General features: G+C 57.1%; 2 protein-coding genes across 4 annotated transcripts in view; one reads left to right on the top strand and one right to left on the bottom strand.

The window, feature by feature from the left end:
• Nucleotides 1-14,238, top strand: part of EGFL7 (EGF-like-domain, multiple 7) — a 27,266-nt gene extending 13,028 nt beyond the window's left edge. The window contains exons 3-10 of one of the 3 annotated variants that reach the window (XM_015414223.1): nt 4,017-4,199; nt 5,021-5,143; nt 6,419-6,534; nt 7,509-7,604; nt 10,189-10,353; nt 11,894-11,964; nt 12,599-12,761; nt 13,302-13,448. In XM_015414223.1, coding sequence (XP_015269709.1) covers nt 4,120-4,199; nt 5,021-5,143; nt 6,419-6,534; nt 7,509-7,604; nt 10,189-10,353; nt 11,894-11,964; nt 12,599-12,761; nt 13,302-13,360 — 873 coding nt within the window. In that variant the 5' untranslated portion in view covers nt 4,017-4,119 and the 3' untranslated portion in view covers nt 13,361-13,448. Of the gene's footprint in view, nt 1-2,856; nt 2,875-4,016; nt 4,200-5,020; nt 5,144-6,418; nt 6,535-7,508; nt 7,605-10,188; nt 10,354-11,893; nt 11,965-12,598; nt 12,762-13,301 lie in introns of those variants that run through there. The other 2 variants (XM_015414222.1, XM_015414221.1) reach the window with 2 other exon arrangements.
• Nucleotides 3,893-17,004, bottom strand: part of AGPAT2 (1-acylglycerol-3-phosphate O-acyltransferase 2) — a 33,559-nt gene continuing 20,447 nt past the window's right edge. Inside the window, exon 7 of the transcript XR_001482606.1 lies at nt 3,893-3,905. The gene's annotated coding sequence lies outside the window, so the exon portion shown is untranslated. The remainder of the gene's footprint in view (nt 3,906-17,004) is intronic.

Raw genomic sequence — 17,004 nt, 5'->3', positions numbered from 1 at the left:
CCCCCCCCCACGTAGTGGCTTCTCCAGTCCTCCCTGAGCTGCAGCCAGAGGAGGTGGGAGGGGGGGAACCACCACCCCTTTCTCTGCCTTTGCTTCCATTCTCCCCCCACTATTCTAACTTAGCCTCTTAGCCCCACTCCTTAGCCACTTCCTTTCTATTTCTTGACAGCTTTGACCACACATACACAGAGAGACCTCCCCTCGTGTGCCTGCTCACACCCCCAAGCAGCCTCCCGCCTTCCCTCCCGCACACCAGTTGCTCGCAGGCCGGCTAAGAGCCCCAGATTGGGCTGGAACTGGCCCCCGGCCCTTGTGTTTGACACCCCTTGGTTTAGAGTTTCAGATTGGGGTCTGAGCAACCCAGGTCACGGCTCCCTTCTGCCGTGGAAGCTCATTGGGTGGCCTTGAGCCAATCACTCCCTCCCGGACTCACCCGCCTCACTGGGTGGTTGTGAGGATAAAACGGAGGACGGAGGAACATTTAGGCTGCCTTGGGGAGAAAAACAGGATATAAATGAAGTAAATAAATAATAAATATAGCTGAAGATGGGGACAGGTAAAATGTAGTTTGCTGGGTGGGAAGGAGAGAAGGAAGCAGGGAAAGGTGAGGACAACGGGGGTTGCCAGGAAGAAGGAAAGCGAAAATAGTGTGGGGATGGGGATACAGGGGAGTGAGGTGCCACCCCACAAGTCCTTGAGGTTTCCCTGCTGTAGTTTCTCTGGGTTGGGGCTGCCAGGGGGAGGGAAGGAGGGGAAGCGCAAGATGGGTGCAGCTAAAGGTTGGTTGGCAGATGGGTGGGAAGGAGAAGGGGGGCTTTTGGGGAAGGGAGAGAGGAAATAGTGGGGCAGAGAAAATTAGATGCCCCCCATAAGTTCCTGCAGGCCTCCTGCTTGAGGTATTCATAATAGGCGCAGCAGAGAATCCTTCTTTTTCCAGATATCCGCTGAAGATTCACCTCCTCTGACATTTGCTGTCTGCAGTCCAGACAGGAGAGCCAGTTTGGTGTGGGGATTAAGAGCAGCGGACTGAAATCTGGAGAGCCGGGCTTGATTCCCCACCCCTCCCTTGCACGAAGCTGTGTGGTGGCCTTGAGCCAGCCCCAGTTCTTTTGGAGCTCTCTCAGCCCCACCTGCCTCACAAGGTGCCTCTTGTGGGGAGAGGACGGGAAAGCGATTGGAAGCCTCTCCGAAGGTGGGGCATGACGGCCAGCTCTTCTTCCTCCTTCACGGAGGCTGCAGACAGGCCAAGGCTGGAGGCACCTGGGAAGAGGGGCTGCCGCTGCTGCTGCCACTGCTGGTGGGCTGGGCACCATCCCACGTTTGCCTGGTGACAAACAGGATTCTGCAGGTTCCTGACGACTGCGAGAGCCTGCCAAACCTGTTTGGCCCAAAGCAAGCCGTGCACACGCCCCATGGGAAGCAAAACCTCAAGAACAGCCTGGACTTTGGCATTTACTCTGTGCAAAGAAGTTAGGGGCTGTTCTTGGCAGAGTTTGGAAGGTTTTAATAGGGTCTTCCAAATTCCAGAAACCAAATTTCGTAGTGGGGCCTTGGGGAAGCGTATGAGATTGCGTCGGTAGCTGCAGTTGCAGGATTGGGCTGGCTTTGGGGCTTGTATGGTCACTGGACCAACATTCCTCTTCTTGAAGCCAGCCAGCCAGCCAGCCACCTTCCTGCCCAAGAGCCTCTCTACACAGAAAGTGTTCTGAGAGCCCGGAGTGGGGTTTTACCCTCCCACAAAATCAGTGCAAAGCGAGCAGGGAAGAAAGATGCAGTTTGAGGAGGTCAGCAACATCCCCAAGCTCACCGTGTGTGTGTGTGTGTGTGTGTGTGTGTGTTTCTGAGGAGGGTGGGCTTTTTCCTGGGTATTGAATGAAGCCTCTCTCTTTTTTCCTGGCAGGGGAAAGATGTGCTTGTGTGGGTGTGTGTTTCTAGAGAAGCCATGATTCGGTGCTGTCAGGGCCGTCGGTGGTGGTGGGAGGCCTGCCCTGCTGGGGGGTGGCCAAGCCCCTGGTGCCCACCCCCCCGCCCAGTGCAGGCCCTGGGCTGCCAGTCTGGGGCTGTTGGGCTGCGCTTGGCTCAGTGGCGGCCCCTCTACAGTAACCCAGGAGTTCTGGCGGGATGGTTGACCCCTCCTCTCTAAGGTGGCGGTTTCACCCCTTTCGTGGGTAGGGAGTGGGGCAAGTGGCCACGTGCCCAGGGTCGCTTCCTTTGCATGGACAGGAACCTGGGCTCTGACCGTCTGCCGGCACGGCTCCTTCCCCCCGGGGCTTGCAGCGACTGGCCTCCCTTGCCTGATTCTTGTTGAGGAGACTCTCCTGACGGCGTCCTTGGCTTCTGGCCCGAGGTGGCCGGGATGGGAGGAGTTGCCCTTGGGAGGGCTCCTCCCTCTGCACCAGGCTCTTATTCTCCTGGCGTCCAAAAAACTAGCGGGTTGGCTGATCAAAACTGGTTTCTGGCTCCTGCCACTGTCTGGCAGCCCCAGGAGCCCATCAGCTTGTGACTCGGCCAGATGCTTTCTGGTCGGTGGGGGCTCCCTGGCTCTAGTCAGCCACCACCCCCATCTCCCACCCTTGCGGGTGACTTGTGTGTGTGTGATGTGCACACGCAAACTGGCATTCCCACAAGAAGAAGGTTTTCAGATTGGCACCTGCCTTTTGCAGGTGGTGTTGGTTGTTCAGTCGCACAGTCGAGTCCGACTCTTCGCGACCCCATGGACCAGCTCCCTCCAGGCCCTCTTGTCTTCCGCTGTCCTCTGAAGTTGGCTCAACGTCATGCTCGTTGCATCGATGACACTGTCTAACCATCTCATCCTTTGTCGTCCCCGTCTTCTTTGACCTTCAGTCTTTCCCAGCATCGGGGTCTTCTTCTCCAGTGAGTGCTCCCTTCTCATTTGGTGGCCGAATCTTTGAGCTTCAGCTTCAGTATCTGGCCTTCCAGGGAACAGTCAGGGCTGATTTCTTTTAGGATTGGCTGATTTGATCTCCTTGCAGTCCAGGGGACTCTCAAGGGTTTTCTCCAGCACCATAATTCAAAAGCTTCAGCGCTGAGCCTTCCTTACGGTCCTTTTGCAGGTGGTGCAGGACTATTTTGGGGCAGGAACGCACAGGAACGGAGTTCCGGCTGGCTTCAGAGTTGGCCATGCCCACTACAGCCAGAACCTCTGCATGTGCCTGGCTACAGAGGGAAGGCCTGGAGAGCGACCCCCCCCATCGACTGAGGTGGGCGAATGGGGGGGGGGGCGCGCAGGATCCGTAGCCTGTCCAAGGGCTGGCTTGCCCAGGCTCCCTGCAGCCATGGAGCACCCAGGCAAGTTAAGGGAAGGTAGTTTAAACTGCCTCCCCTTCCCTCCAAGGGCCAGCTTCAAGGGGGGGGGGCTTGCCTGGGCGCCCCACAGCCACAGCCGCGGGGCGCCCAGGCAAGCCAAGGGAAGGCATGGGGGTGTGGCCTAATATGCTAATGAGTTTCTGCAGTTGGGTGTGCCCTGTTATGCCAATGAGTTCCTGCTGGGCTTTTTCTACAAAAAAAGGCCCTGAGGTGGTGTATGTCATTTTGTCGCTTTTAAAACACAAGCGCAGCCTTTGGGGGCTCTTTGTAAAGTTTCAAGTAAAACCGAAGAGAACAGCAGGCCTCCTGAGCATCCCCTGGCAGGAGTTTATTTCTTGGACAGCTTTGAGAGTAAAAAAACGATTGAGTTGCCCTGCTTGGGTCTGGGGTAATTAGGGCCGTTTGCTGCCTTTGTTGCAAGTAGCAGCCTGATTCATTTGACAGTCAGTTGTTTGTTCAGTGCTGTGCTTGGTCCTCGAGTGGGGGCTGGGCTGGGCTGGAGGCCGTACCGCTGGCCAGGAAAGCTTCACACCCCAGAGGCACAGTGTGAGAGTGCCAGTCTTTGCCTCCTCCTCCTCCTCGTGGGGCACCTCCTGCTTTCTTCAAATGCACGCTCACACTGCTGGACTGTGCCCACGGCCCCTGGGGGCTGCATTTCCATTCATGCCACTTCTTTCTTCTGGTTCCAGGTTTGCTCGTGGAACAGTCCCTTCCACTAGCTCCCTGTGCGAGGCCTCCGTTTCTGCTCTATGCTGCACTGGAGTGGGGGAAGATCCCGGTAGAGGAGAGGAAATGAAGAGGGTCAGCAGCCTTCTCACGGGGTGTCTCTTCGTGCTTGCAGTGACGGAGGCGGAACGTTTCTTCCGGCCAGGGTGAGCCTGGGGCCAGATCGGCCACATGCAGAATTCCCAGGGGGCTCCTCCCAGACTCAGAGGTGGGGCCAGGGAGATGTCTGTGTCGTGGCCTGTCTCTGTGTGCTTGGGGCCGCCTGGTGCGAAGCCAGCCCGTTGTAATGAAGAGCCACAGCTTCTGGGGGGGGGGGGGGCTTCTGTGCATGGCCCTGGTTTTTCCACGGGGACCTTGCATAGAACAGGAAGACCTCCAGGGGTGGGTGCAGGGTCTGCTCGATTTTGCAAATCAAGGATTGTGCTCCCCCCCCCTGCACTTTTGAGATCCCCACCCCTTCTGCTTGAGTCAAGAAGGCCGGAGTAGGTAGTGCATGATCGTCATAAAATATTTCAGTAGTAGAAATACTAGGATGCATGCTTTTGAGAAGAGTTTTATAGCATTTACGATTATAACCAGACAACGGAGTAAGCCAAAAACAGCCAGCAGATGGGCACATTCCTGCCAAAGTGCTTGATTTGGTGGAATCCAGCAATGCTTCATGTTGGCTGGATTGTGTATGAGAATGGGTATTATTTTTCATTCGGACAAAATTAAAAGCAGATTATGCAGATTCCAAATAGTAGTTTGGTGTTTGCTCAGTAAATTCTAATGCGTTTGGTGTCAAGAAGGTTTTCGTCTCTCCTTCAGCCATTTATTTCCCCCCCCAAGGATCCCACAACTAATTTCAAAAAGCCAGTGCCAGATTTCATGCTGCACCACTGAACATGTGCTCTGTCAGGCCCCTCTTGCTGTGGGGCTTGTCTCCTGGTGCTCCTCCTCTTATGCTGGGACTGCTTGTTTGCAGGCGGCGAGTGTGTTCTGCAGCAGGGGAGGGCCGCACGGTGTCCTTCTTGGTGTCGCACGCGCACCCCGTCTACCAGCCCTACCTCACCGTGTGCCAGGGACAGAGGCTTTGCAGTACATACAGGTACGGAGTGGTTCTCTTTCTGGTGGCCTGTGGCATCTCTTCCCCCCAGTGCCAGGCACTCGCGTAAGAGGCTGAGTGCTGCTCACTTCCAGGCTGGACTGAAGGAAGTTCTTCTCGCAACCTGTAATCAGGTTCTGGAATGGCAGTGGTCTCAGCTGTCCTTGGAGGGAGAAGAAGGGTCAGGTAAATCTACGGAGGAGGAGGACAGATGGGTTAGGGAGTGAGGCATGTCTGCCAAGTGGAACCTCATACCTCTTGAGTGCCAGTCGGGGGAGCCAGTCTGCAAGGGGGCAGCCTCCACCAGAACCTTCACCAGAACAGGCTGATAGTGTGGTGTTAGTGTTAAGCGGTAGCATTGCAGAGCTTGGAGCAGGGCCTTGGTGGGACCGTGGGAGGTGAAGAGTCGTGGTTCAGGCTCCCTTGTGACAGCACCCAGGGCTTGATTCCCGCTCTCCAAAGCAGCATTTTCTCCTGCTGGTGTTAGTTTTCTCTCCCTCCGTGCACATTCAGTTACCTCCAGCCGGGAATGTGGCTATTTCTCCCAGGCATCCCAGAAGAAGGCAGAAGGTCATTGCGGGTGGATAGTTCCGCTCCCCAAGAATCCTGCCTTTTCAAAGCAAGCGTCTCCCTCTCCTGACTCCCGAGAGAGGCCGGAGCGGTGGGCACGTGGTGGTGCTGGGTGAAGCCATCCGGCTCAGGGTGCTGGGCGTCGCTGCTCAGCCTTCCCCCCCCCGTTGCCTCGGGTTAGCAGAAGACGGATTGATGATGGTGCGCGAGGGGAGATGTGGCAGCGGGCTTGATTGGCAGGAGCCTCAAGTTGCAGCCCTTGGTGCAAGGCTTCTGTGTCCGGAGCTCAGAGCGGCCCCGGCCCAGGCCCACCACGCGTTTTGATGCCATTCATGCTTCCTGGTGTTCCAGCTGCAAAACTGGCCTCTGCCTGAGACACTGGGGGGCTTCGGCCAGTCTGAGTGGGCCGGTGGGCGGACTCTGCGTAGGGCGGCTCGTTCCGGGAGGCTTGTTCCGCAGACGGGTTCCCCACGCCAGCCTGCCTTTCCCGGGGAGTGCAGCTGTGCCACAACATCACTGGTGGACGATTTGACTCTTTCTTGTCCTGGGAAGCCTCCTTCACTTCAGGAGTTGGAGGAGCCGCTTGCTCGGGGGTGGGGTGGGGGGCCGCCCCGTTCCCTCCCCCAGCCTTCCTCCTCGGGCCCTCTCCGGAGCAAGGCCGTGTCGAAGCGCTGCAGCCTGGCTCTTTGTTTCCTGCTCCTTCTCTAGCACCACCTACAGGGTCTCCCACCGTCAGGCGTATCGGACGGTGTCTCAGCCGGCGCACCGGTGCTGTCCCGGATGGAGACGGGCGAGTGGCCACGCCTGGCTGGGGTGCGATACAGGTCAGCCTTTTCCCTCAGGAATCAGGACCCTTCTCTCTCCTAGGTAACCCAGGCATCTGGCGACTCTCCGGCCTCTTTGGTTAAAAAAGAAAAAGGTGATAGCAGGAGAGGTGCCACTGTGTGGGGGGGTGGGGTGGGGTGCAGTGCTCAGGCTGGGGACTTCGGAGTGGGCGCTGAGCACGTCCAACCCCAGGGGCTTCAGAGCTCTTTCTTTCCTGCCAGCAAACAGTTTTGAAATGAAATCAACCAAATCCACCACATGTCAGAAAAAGCACGGCCTTTTCTTCCCTGGCCGGCAGCCAGAAGGATGCTGGGAAGCTGCATGCCCTGCCCCCCCCCCCCCCCGTCCAGTCCAGCATCCTTGTTGGGTGGTGGGGAGCCGCCGTGTCCGTCCCCTTCTTCTTTGCTTGCCTGTGGCAGGGTGAGGGTTGCGTGGGGGGCGGGGGGGGGTGAGAAGGGCCTGCTCGCTGTGGGTCCTGGAGCGTGTCTCTGCCCCGTTGGCTCCGTTCCCCTCTCGGCACGGATGGCTTCGTCGTCTCCCCCTGCCTGGGGGGCGGCCAGAGGGGCAGCCGGGCGGCCTTCTGTGTTGGCTGTGGGGGTGGCATTCGGAAGACCAGGTGCTTCAGGGGTGTGACCTTCTGGGTGTGCCTTTCCTGCCTGGCTGCAGGGAAAGACTTGCCTGCTTGTTCCTTTGTGATCATTTTGCCCCTGCCCTTTCCCCAGGGGATGCAGAGTGGTGCCCTTGGTTCCCCCCTCTCTGTCCTCACAACAACCCTGTGAGGTAGGGTAGGCTGGGAGAGAGTGCCGGGGCCAAGGAGATCCAGCAGGCTACAGGGCGGGGTTCCCCCCTCCCCCCCGAAGCTGGACCTGATGCTCCTCGCGGCTTCTCCCCGGCCTCTCGGCCTTCCCCAGGGCTGGCAGCCCCTGCTGGTGACTCCGGCTCTTTGTTTGAATGGGCGGGCTTTCTCTTCCAGCCGTCTGCCAGCCGCCTTGCCAGAACGGAGGGAAGTGCTCGCTCCCCAACACCTGCACCTGCCCTGCAGGGTGGACAGGAAGGTGCTGCCAGACAGGTAAGCCCTCGACCTGCCTCCCCTGCCACAGCTGCTTCCTGAAGGCAGGAGGCCCCCAAACGATTGCAGCCGGGCCTGAAAACATTTGCGGGCCCCCACAGCGGCTGGAGTCACTCCAGATACCTTGATGCCAGTTGGGTACCGGTCTGGGAAGGGGTGGTTGCATTTATATGAAGACAGCAGCCCCCAGTGATCGAAAATGAAGGAACACGCAGGCTCGATCACATGGAAGTCTTGCTTGTGCAGGTTCTGTCTTCCCGAAGCCGGGAGGGGGAGTGTGTAGATTATGTGCCATCTTCAGTTCTGTGACAGAATGCCGGAAGAGACGGAGGTTGGCATGTGCTGGGCATGTGTGGGGGTGGCAACTGAGCTTGAGGGTCGGGCCGGGATCTTGGGAAAGGAGGGTGCCCTCGCTGCCCAGGACGCCACCTGTGGGAGCCCCCGGAGACGCGGATGTGGCGCTCTCCTCTCGTGGAAGGCCAGCTCCCCAGTAGCTTGGTTGCATCGCCCGGTCTCCACGTGGGAGCCCCGGTGAGGCAGAAGTGGTGCGAAGGCTGCAGCGCCTTTGACGCTGGCCCGGTTTCTCTGTCCCGGGCTCTCTGCTGGCTGTGATTGGGGGGAGGAGACCGAACAGGGTCATCCCACTTTGTGAATTTCTTCGTTGTTCTTAAAAATAAAAGCAAGCTTCCAGTCCTTGTGGCTGGGAAGGTGGGGTTTTGTGGCTGCTGTGTCGAGAAGGAGCTGCCAAGCCAGACTCCCAGGAGCCAAGGTGGCAGCAGCTGCCCCTCCGCCCGACGAGTCAGCGGCGGTCAAGCGACACAAAGCAATAAGAATGGGGAACGTCTGTAGATCCAGGTGGGGGCAGCCATGTTGGTCTGAAGCAGTAGGACACATTGAGAGTCCGGTGGGGCCCCTTTAAGGCCAACAAAGGCTTTTTCGAGGCATGAGCTTTGCACACAAAAGCTCATACCTTGAATAAACCTTTGTTGGTCTTAAAGGTGCCCCACTGGACTCTGAATCTGGGAACACCTGTGTACTTGGTTCAAGGTATGGAATCTGGCCTTTTGGGGTGGAGAGTTTAAATGTTCTCTGTCTAGATGGCATCAGTTGTCATGTCAGGGACAACTGGGAGGTAATTCAGAGTCTGGTGGGGTGGGGGCCCCCACTTTTGAGCACCCAGGACTGTGGGCTGCGATGGTGCTGGGCAGTTCCCGTGGAGATTCCCAGCTGAATTTCACGGGTCGTGTTGGGGGCGGGGCACACACGAACCTGTCGGGGCTGGCTTCTGCGCCCCTTCGTCTCCAGTCTGGATTAGGGCAGTGTTGCTTGTAGCTCTTCCGTGCAGCCAGACACCACACTTTTACCCCTCTGCCATCTCATGCATTTCTGGTGTGATGCAGAATCCAGCCCTGCAAGCATGTCAGTTTCCTTTTTCCGGTGGAAGTTTCAAGCGGGTGGTGGCCGTGGAAATGAGCTAGAAAACGCCTGAGCAGGTCCTGATGAGATCTCAGGATCAAGAACAGTTCCGAGAACGCCCTTCTGGGGGTCAGCCCAGTTGAATCGCCCCGAGGACAGTTTGGAGTAGACCTGCCGAATTAGGGTTGTTCCTTGAGTGGGTCAGGGGGTGGTTCTTGGGCCCCCTTTCCGCTCTCCCTCGGCTGGCAGAAGTATCGTGAATCCAGGAGGCAGCTGGCTCATTCCTCTGGTCTGTAGCTTGACTTGCTGGGTTGTTTGTAGCTGCGGCATAAAGATCCTTGAGGGGCTTGAATGAAACTGCATCACAGCAGATGTTTGTGGAGGAAAAACAGTGGTAGGCCAACTTTTTCTCACTACACGCTGCCAAAAAATTCCCTGCGGTTCCTCTTAAGGGTGAATAATAGCTACACTTCCGGCTGCTGCTCATTCAAATGTGTAGTGGCTGCTTTGAACCATACCTGCTTGAAGGAAACCTGTAAGAGCAAAAGTGTGCGTGTGAGAAGGAGGGAGGGAGTTAAAGTGCCTGGTCAGTCTTCGGAGGGAAGTCAGGAAGGGGGGGGGCTCCTTACAGCCACCTGCTTGTTGCCAGGGAGGCACCCGTCCGGCAACACGACAGCCAGGAAGTGGACCAAAGAGTGCCGGTAGCCACGGCATGACTTCCATGGTTAAGGACAAGCTGGGCTGTTTGCTGGCCTCTCCAAAGTTGGGACGCCTGGAAGGTGGCCAGAAGCACAACACAGCAGCCCCAGGGCAGCCAGCTTCAGCGGGAGGGCATTCTGGCTGCTGTACGAGTCACAGGCCACCTGAGTCCCTTGCAAGCATGCACTTGGTGTGGATGGAACAGGCAGGCCAGGCGGAGCTGCTTGCGCCCTCCTGTCCGGCGTGAGTGGTGCTCTTACAGGCTTGTGTCCTTGGTTGCCTCAGAGCCTGGTGGGCAGCTTTTCTTCCTGTGGATAGAGAGTCGGTTGGGAAGCCGTGCTGGTCTGAAGCAGCAGAACAAGTCTGAGTCCAGTCGGGCCCCTTGGAGACCAACACAGTTTTATTCAAGGCTGGTCTGAAAGGTGCCTGGCTGGACTCAGACTGTGTTCTTGTCTTCCTGTCGTTACAGACGTGGATGAATGTGCTGGAGGAAGACACGGCTGCAGTCAGTCCTGCCTCAACGTGGCTGGGAGTTACAGCTGCACCTGCCAGCAAGGGCACAAGCTCCAGGCTGATGGGAAAACATGCCAGGCTTCGGAAGCACCAACCGATGTCCCTGGCATCACTAGTCCGGGTAAGGTGGACATTGACCAGGATAACTCATTAGGGAGTTGCATCGTTTCAGCTGCATAAGATGAAGGGAAAGCCTCTTGGAGCATCCCATGGACATTCCGCAGAGCCGGGGAGCAGAGTGACCTTTTAGAACTCTGGTTCTTGGTGCCACGTGAATCGGAAGCCAGGCGCCATCCCTCTTCGCAGGATTTGCCCTGGGGGGACACACGGGGGGCTGCCTTCTCCCAAGTCAGTCCGCCTGTCTTCAAGCTTCCGCGTTGCTTATGGTAGGGTGGGAATGGACCCAAGGACCCTCCTGCACACAAAGCAGATACTCTGCCCCCTACCCATGGCCCCTCCCCAGTTGAGTGGATCAGTCTGGAGATGACTTGGGGGCTCGGGGTGTGTTGCAGAAAAGCCTGGAGAAGACAACAATGCTAGGAAGAGTGGAGGGCAGCAGGAAAAGAGGAGAGAGATGGGGGGGCTTCGTGGAGGAAGCCACCAAAGCCCTCGGTTTGCGTAGCCAGTCGGGGCACCCAGTTCCAAGTATTTATAGGCTCTCTGTAGGATGGCTTTACCCCCGTGCGGAGCGCACAAGCCCCTCCTCAGGCGCCCGGTTCAGCCGTGTCCCTGGGCTTGGGGACGGAGCTTGTCTTGTCAGCCGCTGGAGCTGGAAAGAGGCGGTCAGAGTCCAGGCTCCCAGCACACTTTTGGCTCCGGAGAGGCCTCCCCCCTCCTGAGCCCAGCCTGGCGCCTTTGAGGGAGGGAGGGAGGGAGCCCGGGGCGCCGGGCAGGGGGCACCACCTGCTGAGGCCGGTGGCTTGTAGCTGCTGCCTGTTCTCACTTTCATCTCCCGGGAGGAACCAGCAGCCCCGAAGAGGAGCGCCAGGCTATGCCGACCACGGCCCATTATTACTTTTGGTACGCGCTGTGCCACTTCAAACTCGTACCGTGAGTAATAATGCGCGGAGGGCTGGCACCCACGGCTGGCGGGAGTAGCGAGGCCGGGCGTCGTCTTCAGAGCCTGCGGTGTGAGGAGGAGGAGGAGGAGGAGATCCCTTTTGCTCTGCTCTGCTCGACGTCTCGCAGGAGAGCAATGATGGGGAACCCCTGCAGAGCCCCTCCCTCGTCACTGATGGAGAGTTCTGACCCAGCCACTCCACGGGGGAGCTTGCTGTGGTGGGAGGGAGGAGGTAACGGAGCCCGCCCCCCCCCGCTGGGAAACTGTGCGCTCCTCCTCTCCACTCTTTGTGTTTGGGGGATCCCTGAAGCAGGGCTGGCTCTAACCACAGCCGTTTCCTGGGTGTGGGGACACACTTGGCAGAGTCTGAGCTGGCTGCCCCAGGCAAGCAACACCCTTGCGGGGAGGGGGCATTTGCCAGCCCCTCGTTTGGGACTGCACCGTCCTAGTCCGCCCCCTTCCCCCATGAAGGTGTGGCTTTAGATGCCATTTGGGCATCACTGACCCCCAACCGACCCATTTCCCTTTGAACCCCCCCGAAGGTATCCTTTTGGGGTCCAGACTGATGGGATTCTTCTCTGCTTGCCATTGCTCTGCCTAGCTGGAGCCTCCAACCTGACCGTGCAGGAAGACGTGGCGGAGCTGAGGCGCAGAGTGTTGGCCCTGGAGGAGGTGAGTCCCTCTGGCTGCAGGGAGTGCCGACGCCGTGGGCGGTGGGTGGTCCATCCTGCGTGGCCGGCTGTGAGGCATGTCCCTGCCACATGATGTGGTCATGCCTCCTAGCTGGAGGCGGCACTTAGGAAGGGCTTAGACAGAAGCCTAGCAAAGTTGTTCCATAGCAGTGAAGTCTCCATGCTCAGAGGAAGTTTTACCTCTGAATGGCAGGGGCTGGGGCCAAGGCTCCCTCTAAGCTGTGGAGTCCTGTGAGCAAAAATTCTACTTGGTGAGCTCCTGCCATTAAAGTTGTGAGCGAGCAATTTGGCTGCTGCATTTAGTTTGCTCTGAAGCCCTCCTTCCTGAGCTAAGACAAAAATCTGTGAGCCGGAGGCTAAAAAACTGAGCTAGCTCACACTAACTCAGCTTAGAGGGAACACTGGCTGGGGCTGAACAGTGCACTGGCGGCTGTCTTTGGGCCCTGCATGCGAGCTCCCGGAGGCACCTGTCCGACTGTCCCTGCAAACAGGTGGGCTGGACAAGGCGGGCCTTGGCCGACTTCAGCTAGGCAGGCGTGTTGCCTGGTTGGCCACTGCGCTCTTCTCGGCTTCTCCTTGGTGGCGCGTTCTCTCTTCTCCCTCCCTTTCCGCAGAAGCTGCAGCTGGCTTTGGCCCCTTTCCTCAGCCTGGGGCTGCCCGGGCCGGAGAGCGTCAGCAGCAATGCGCTCGGCTTGCTTCTGCATGTCTGGCAGCAGGTGGACAGGGTGGACTCCCTCAGCGAGCAAATCTCTTTTCTGGAGGAACAGCTGGAGACATGTAAGGGGGGGTCACGGGGGGGCCCTCTTCTTGTGGTCCTCGCTTCCTTTTTCTTTCCCTGTATCGTTCACACACCCACACACCCTCCCAGCAACAGATATCCCATTACAACTCCAGTTGCAACCAGTCAATAGAATTTTTCTTGCCCAAAATTGGATTATTTTATTCCTTTAATAAAATGTATCCCACCTTTCCCTGTGGCTCAAGGTGGTTTATAATTCTAAGATTATAATTATACCAAAATACAACAAACCCCCGAGAAAGCACCTGCACGGGGAATCCCCACCCACCCCAGGCCCTTGCGAATGAAACAGCCTGAGCACCAGAGGAGCGCCGTGGTGGGGCCGGGGACACCCTCCAGCCCATACCAGAGATCCTGCCCGGCGCTCCGGCGCTCTGCCCCAGGAGGGTGCCTGGCTCCATTACTGCCCACACACTGCTGGGGGTGGTGCCAAAATGCCAGCTGTTCCCTGGACGGAGAGTTGGTGATGAGGGGGAAACGGGCCGCTCATGGATCTGGGCGTTTGTCTCTCCACGCAGGCACCTGCCAGCCTGAGCACGGTGGCCGAAGAAGCCGGAAGAGGAGCCCCCCCTCCTGACCTGGTCCCCTCCCCTCTCGTGGCTCCAGCCAGGGCTGGGTGGCTGAGATCAGTCCTGGTGCCGGGGAGCCCACCCTGTCTGCTGTGGGACTGCAGTGCGAGAGACGGGCAGGCCCCGACTCCTCCAAAGAAGCGTCTCACCCATCCAGTTGCTGAGAGGAGCGTCAGCTGCGTGTCGTTCGAGGTTCAGACAGCACCGTGGTGCAACAGCCCTCTTTTTGTCAACGGTCGAGTCCAGTCAGGCACCTTTAAGACCAACAAAGTTTTACTCGAGGCCTGAGCTTTCGCGTGCAGGTGGTCTGAGGAAGTGTGCCTGCACATGGAAGCTCATCAGACCTTGAGTAAAACTTTGTCTTTCAAGGGATCTTTCATGTGGAAAGGAAAGGCATTTCTGTGCTGCCAGCTTCCACTCAGGGCTCTGGTGAGGGTGCCGAGATTCACAAGTGCTTCTCCTGCTCTAATCACAAAACAAGTTTTTGGTGCAAAGTGGAGACCAGCAGAATGGGAACGAGGATCCAGTTCTTCCGCTACAGAAGGGGTTGTACGGCATCTCCATTTGGTTGCAGAAGAAAGTTCCGGTTCCTTCTTTGGAAAGGATACTTATGCAATAATAAAGGTCCTGTGCTAACTTGTAGATTAAAATATATTGCAGATCGAGCTGCTGCGAGGAAGAACTCGCTTTTGATGGCATTAGCAACGTGAGCAAAAAGCAACTTGCCCAAAGCTCCTCAGGTGCATCTCCCGCTCTTACAAAAGTGGATTGCACAGAGACAGTATCTGCTTGGAATGGTACAATTACTCACTTGTCATTTAATACTTGGAGACTCTGTGCCAGTAATTGAGAGGGCCTGTGATTGTTTTTCCCCTCTCTTGAAATAAGATTGCAATAAAAATCACATTTATGAAAATACATAAGTTTCCGTGTCAGCTGAAAAATGGTGAGAAGAGAAGGGCATGTAAGTAGCGACTGCTCAGGTGGGTGACGGAACAGGATGCCAAACTTTGAACTGGTCCAGTGACATCCCCCGTACAGAATTTGGATTCCTCTTATTCCCCTGCAGTAGCCTCCCCACTGTTTCTGGGATGGGGATAAAACCTCTGAAGAGTTTTTTGTCCAGCTGTGCTGTCTGTGCTAGTGCGGGGGGTGGGGGTCCTGCCATCATGTATACCAACCCCCAGTGAAGGGCTAGATAGGTTGTAACCAGCACCTTGAGCTCACTGGCAGATGGAAAGCAAGTGAAGTGCCTGCAGCTGCTGTGACAGTAAGCAGGCTGTGCCTGCTGGAGTTTCTGGATTGTCATCCAGGGCAGTCCCATGTGGAGTGCATCACAATAGTCTAGCCCCAAGGTGACGGACACTGATCAGCATGACCAGCAGAGTCAGGTCGAAGTAGGAGGCCAACGTCCATACCAGACGGATGTTTTTTGAAGCGGGGTCAGCCTGCAAACCTCCTCATGGAAATAAAACCACAGGGTCAGGCGGTTCTGCTTCTAATTTGCTTTATTCAATAAGAATACCCTGCTCCATTTTGCCCAGCACACACTCATTTTTGTAAACAACTGCAGGCGGTGACTGACTGGGGGGGGGGCGCATTTCTTGCCTGCCCTCCTGTAGAAGCAACCCACCGGCCCCCTCCCACGAGGTGTCTTCATATTACGCCAGAGTAGTTCCAAGCGGCTCTTGCAAAGCAGGTTTTACAGCCCTTCCCAGTGGAGTCTTGGGCCCCGCCCCCCCACCCCTGTGCCCCAGCAGCAGGCGAGAGGGCAGCAGGGTGTGCCAGGGGGCAGCGCGGCTCCTCTCCGGGCTCTGCCCTCCCAGAGAGTTTTGCCACACCGCCTGCTCCTCCCTCAAGGGGAAAGAGGACAGAGCAGCCCCTCCAAAGCACTGTTTGGTCCCCCCGCCCCGGGAGGGGCACTAATGCAGCCGAGTCCTGAGTCAGCATTTGGTCCTCTGGAGCTGAAAACTGCGCCCACCCACCCACCCCCACCTTGCCCCGGCTTCTTCATGCTCTCAGCAACCAAATGTGGCCGGTATCAAAAAGCTGCCCACCAGTTCGGCAAGAGCTTCGCTCCGGTGGACAGCCCCACTCACCGCCCCTCCTTGCCTTGACTCTCTGGGTCGGCCTCAGGGCCAAGATGCGGCTTGCCTTGGTGGTGGTGGGGGCTGCCCTCACCTGACCCACTTTGTGCAAAGCCTCTCTGTGACCCAGAGCTCCTGACCGCGCCTCATTGAAGCAACACACTGACACAAACCCTTTCCCATCAGAGCAAAGTGCAGCACAAAACAGGTGTGGAAGTTTCAACGCATTAAACCAAACACGGGTGTGTCCTTGGCACCTTCTTCAGAAAGGCGTGCAGCCGGTGGCCGGCAGTGAGGGATGCTTGCACACTCTTGTGCATCCAAGGGAACCGCCGGGTCACCAGCCTTCCCTTGCTGGGGCTGAAATGGGGTGTGTGGGTGCTTTGCTTCTCAGGAGGACCCCTCCTCCTTTGCCCAGCTGCCCCCTGAAATCAAAAGGGCCCCACAAGCCCCACTGCCCAGAGGCAGCTGGGAGGACGAGCGGGCAGGGCAGGAGCCGTGGTCCTGCTTTTAACCCCCCCTGCTTGCTGGAGGGGGGAGCTACACGCAAACCAGACGGCAGGTCTCCCAGCCCCCTCTGCGATCACACACCCTACCACAGCGCTCTCCTCTGAAAATGCCCGAGCACCTTCCAAAGTTGGCGGCCATTAAGTCCCTCCCTGCTTTCGTCAAGGGAGCCAGCCGATGGTTCTCCCGCGGGGCATCTATCCCCTTGTGTCAGCCGGAGGACAAGAGCATGGGGGCTTTGCTCGGGACTTTTGGCAAAGGGGTGAATTCCCCGAAAGCCCCAAGAGGTGTTCATCGGCAGCCCGGCAAGCCAGCACTTCCCCTAAGCTGAGATGCTGCAGCTGACCTTGGCCGACCCTCTGCAGACACAGGAATGCTTGACCAGATATTTGTTGGAAATTTAACTCTGCTAGACATGGGGCATCCCGCAGATTCTTGGATAGTCTGGCAGACAACTTCATCTCTCAAAAGGTGGAGGTGGGAACCAGAGGATCTGCTATCCTGGATTTAATCCTGACTAACAGGGAAGAACTGGTTGATGAAGTGAATGTTGTGGGATCCTTGGGGAATAGTGACCATGTCAGCTTGGAATTTGACATAGAGAAGGATGTGAAACCAGGACATAGTAGGACTCGTATCCTGGACTTCAGGAAAGCTGATTTCAAAAATATTAGGTAGGATCCTGTGGCTGGAAATGCTGAGGCGGAAATCTGCACAGGAAGGATGGGAGATGCTGAAAAATGACGCGCTTAAGGCACAATCGCAAACTGTCCCAGTGAGAAAGAAAGGTGGGAGACGGGTAATGAAGCCGAGGTGGCTAAACAAGGAACTCTCTGGAGAGCTGAGACTAAAAACGGAAATGTACAGGAAATGGGACAAATTACTGAGGGTGAGTACAAGAAGCAGGCTCAAATCTGTAGGCATGGTGTTAGAAAGGCTAAAGTGCAGATGGAACTGAGGCTTGTGAGGGATGCTAAAAATAACAAGAAAGGTTTCTGTGCCTATGTTTGGAGCAAAAAGAACAACAGGGATGGGGTAAGCTCATTGCTAGGGGAAGA

The sequence above is a fragment of the Gekko japonicus genome, unplaced genomic scaffold (assembly GCF_001447785.1).
Source record: "Gekko japonicus isolate JY-2015 unplaced genomic scaffold, Gekko_japonicus_V1.1 scaffold9, whole genome shotgun sequence".
NCBI classification, from domain to species: Eukaryota; Metazoa; Chordata; class Lepidosauria; order Squamata; family Gekkonidae; genus Gekko; species Gekko japonicus.
Note: the sequence above shows the minus strand (reverse complement) of the source record. Positions and strands in the feature narration are given on the sequence as shown.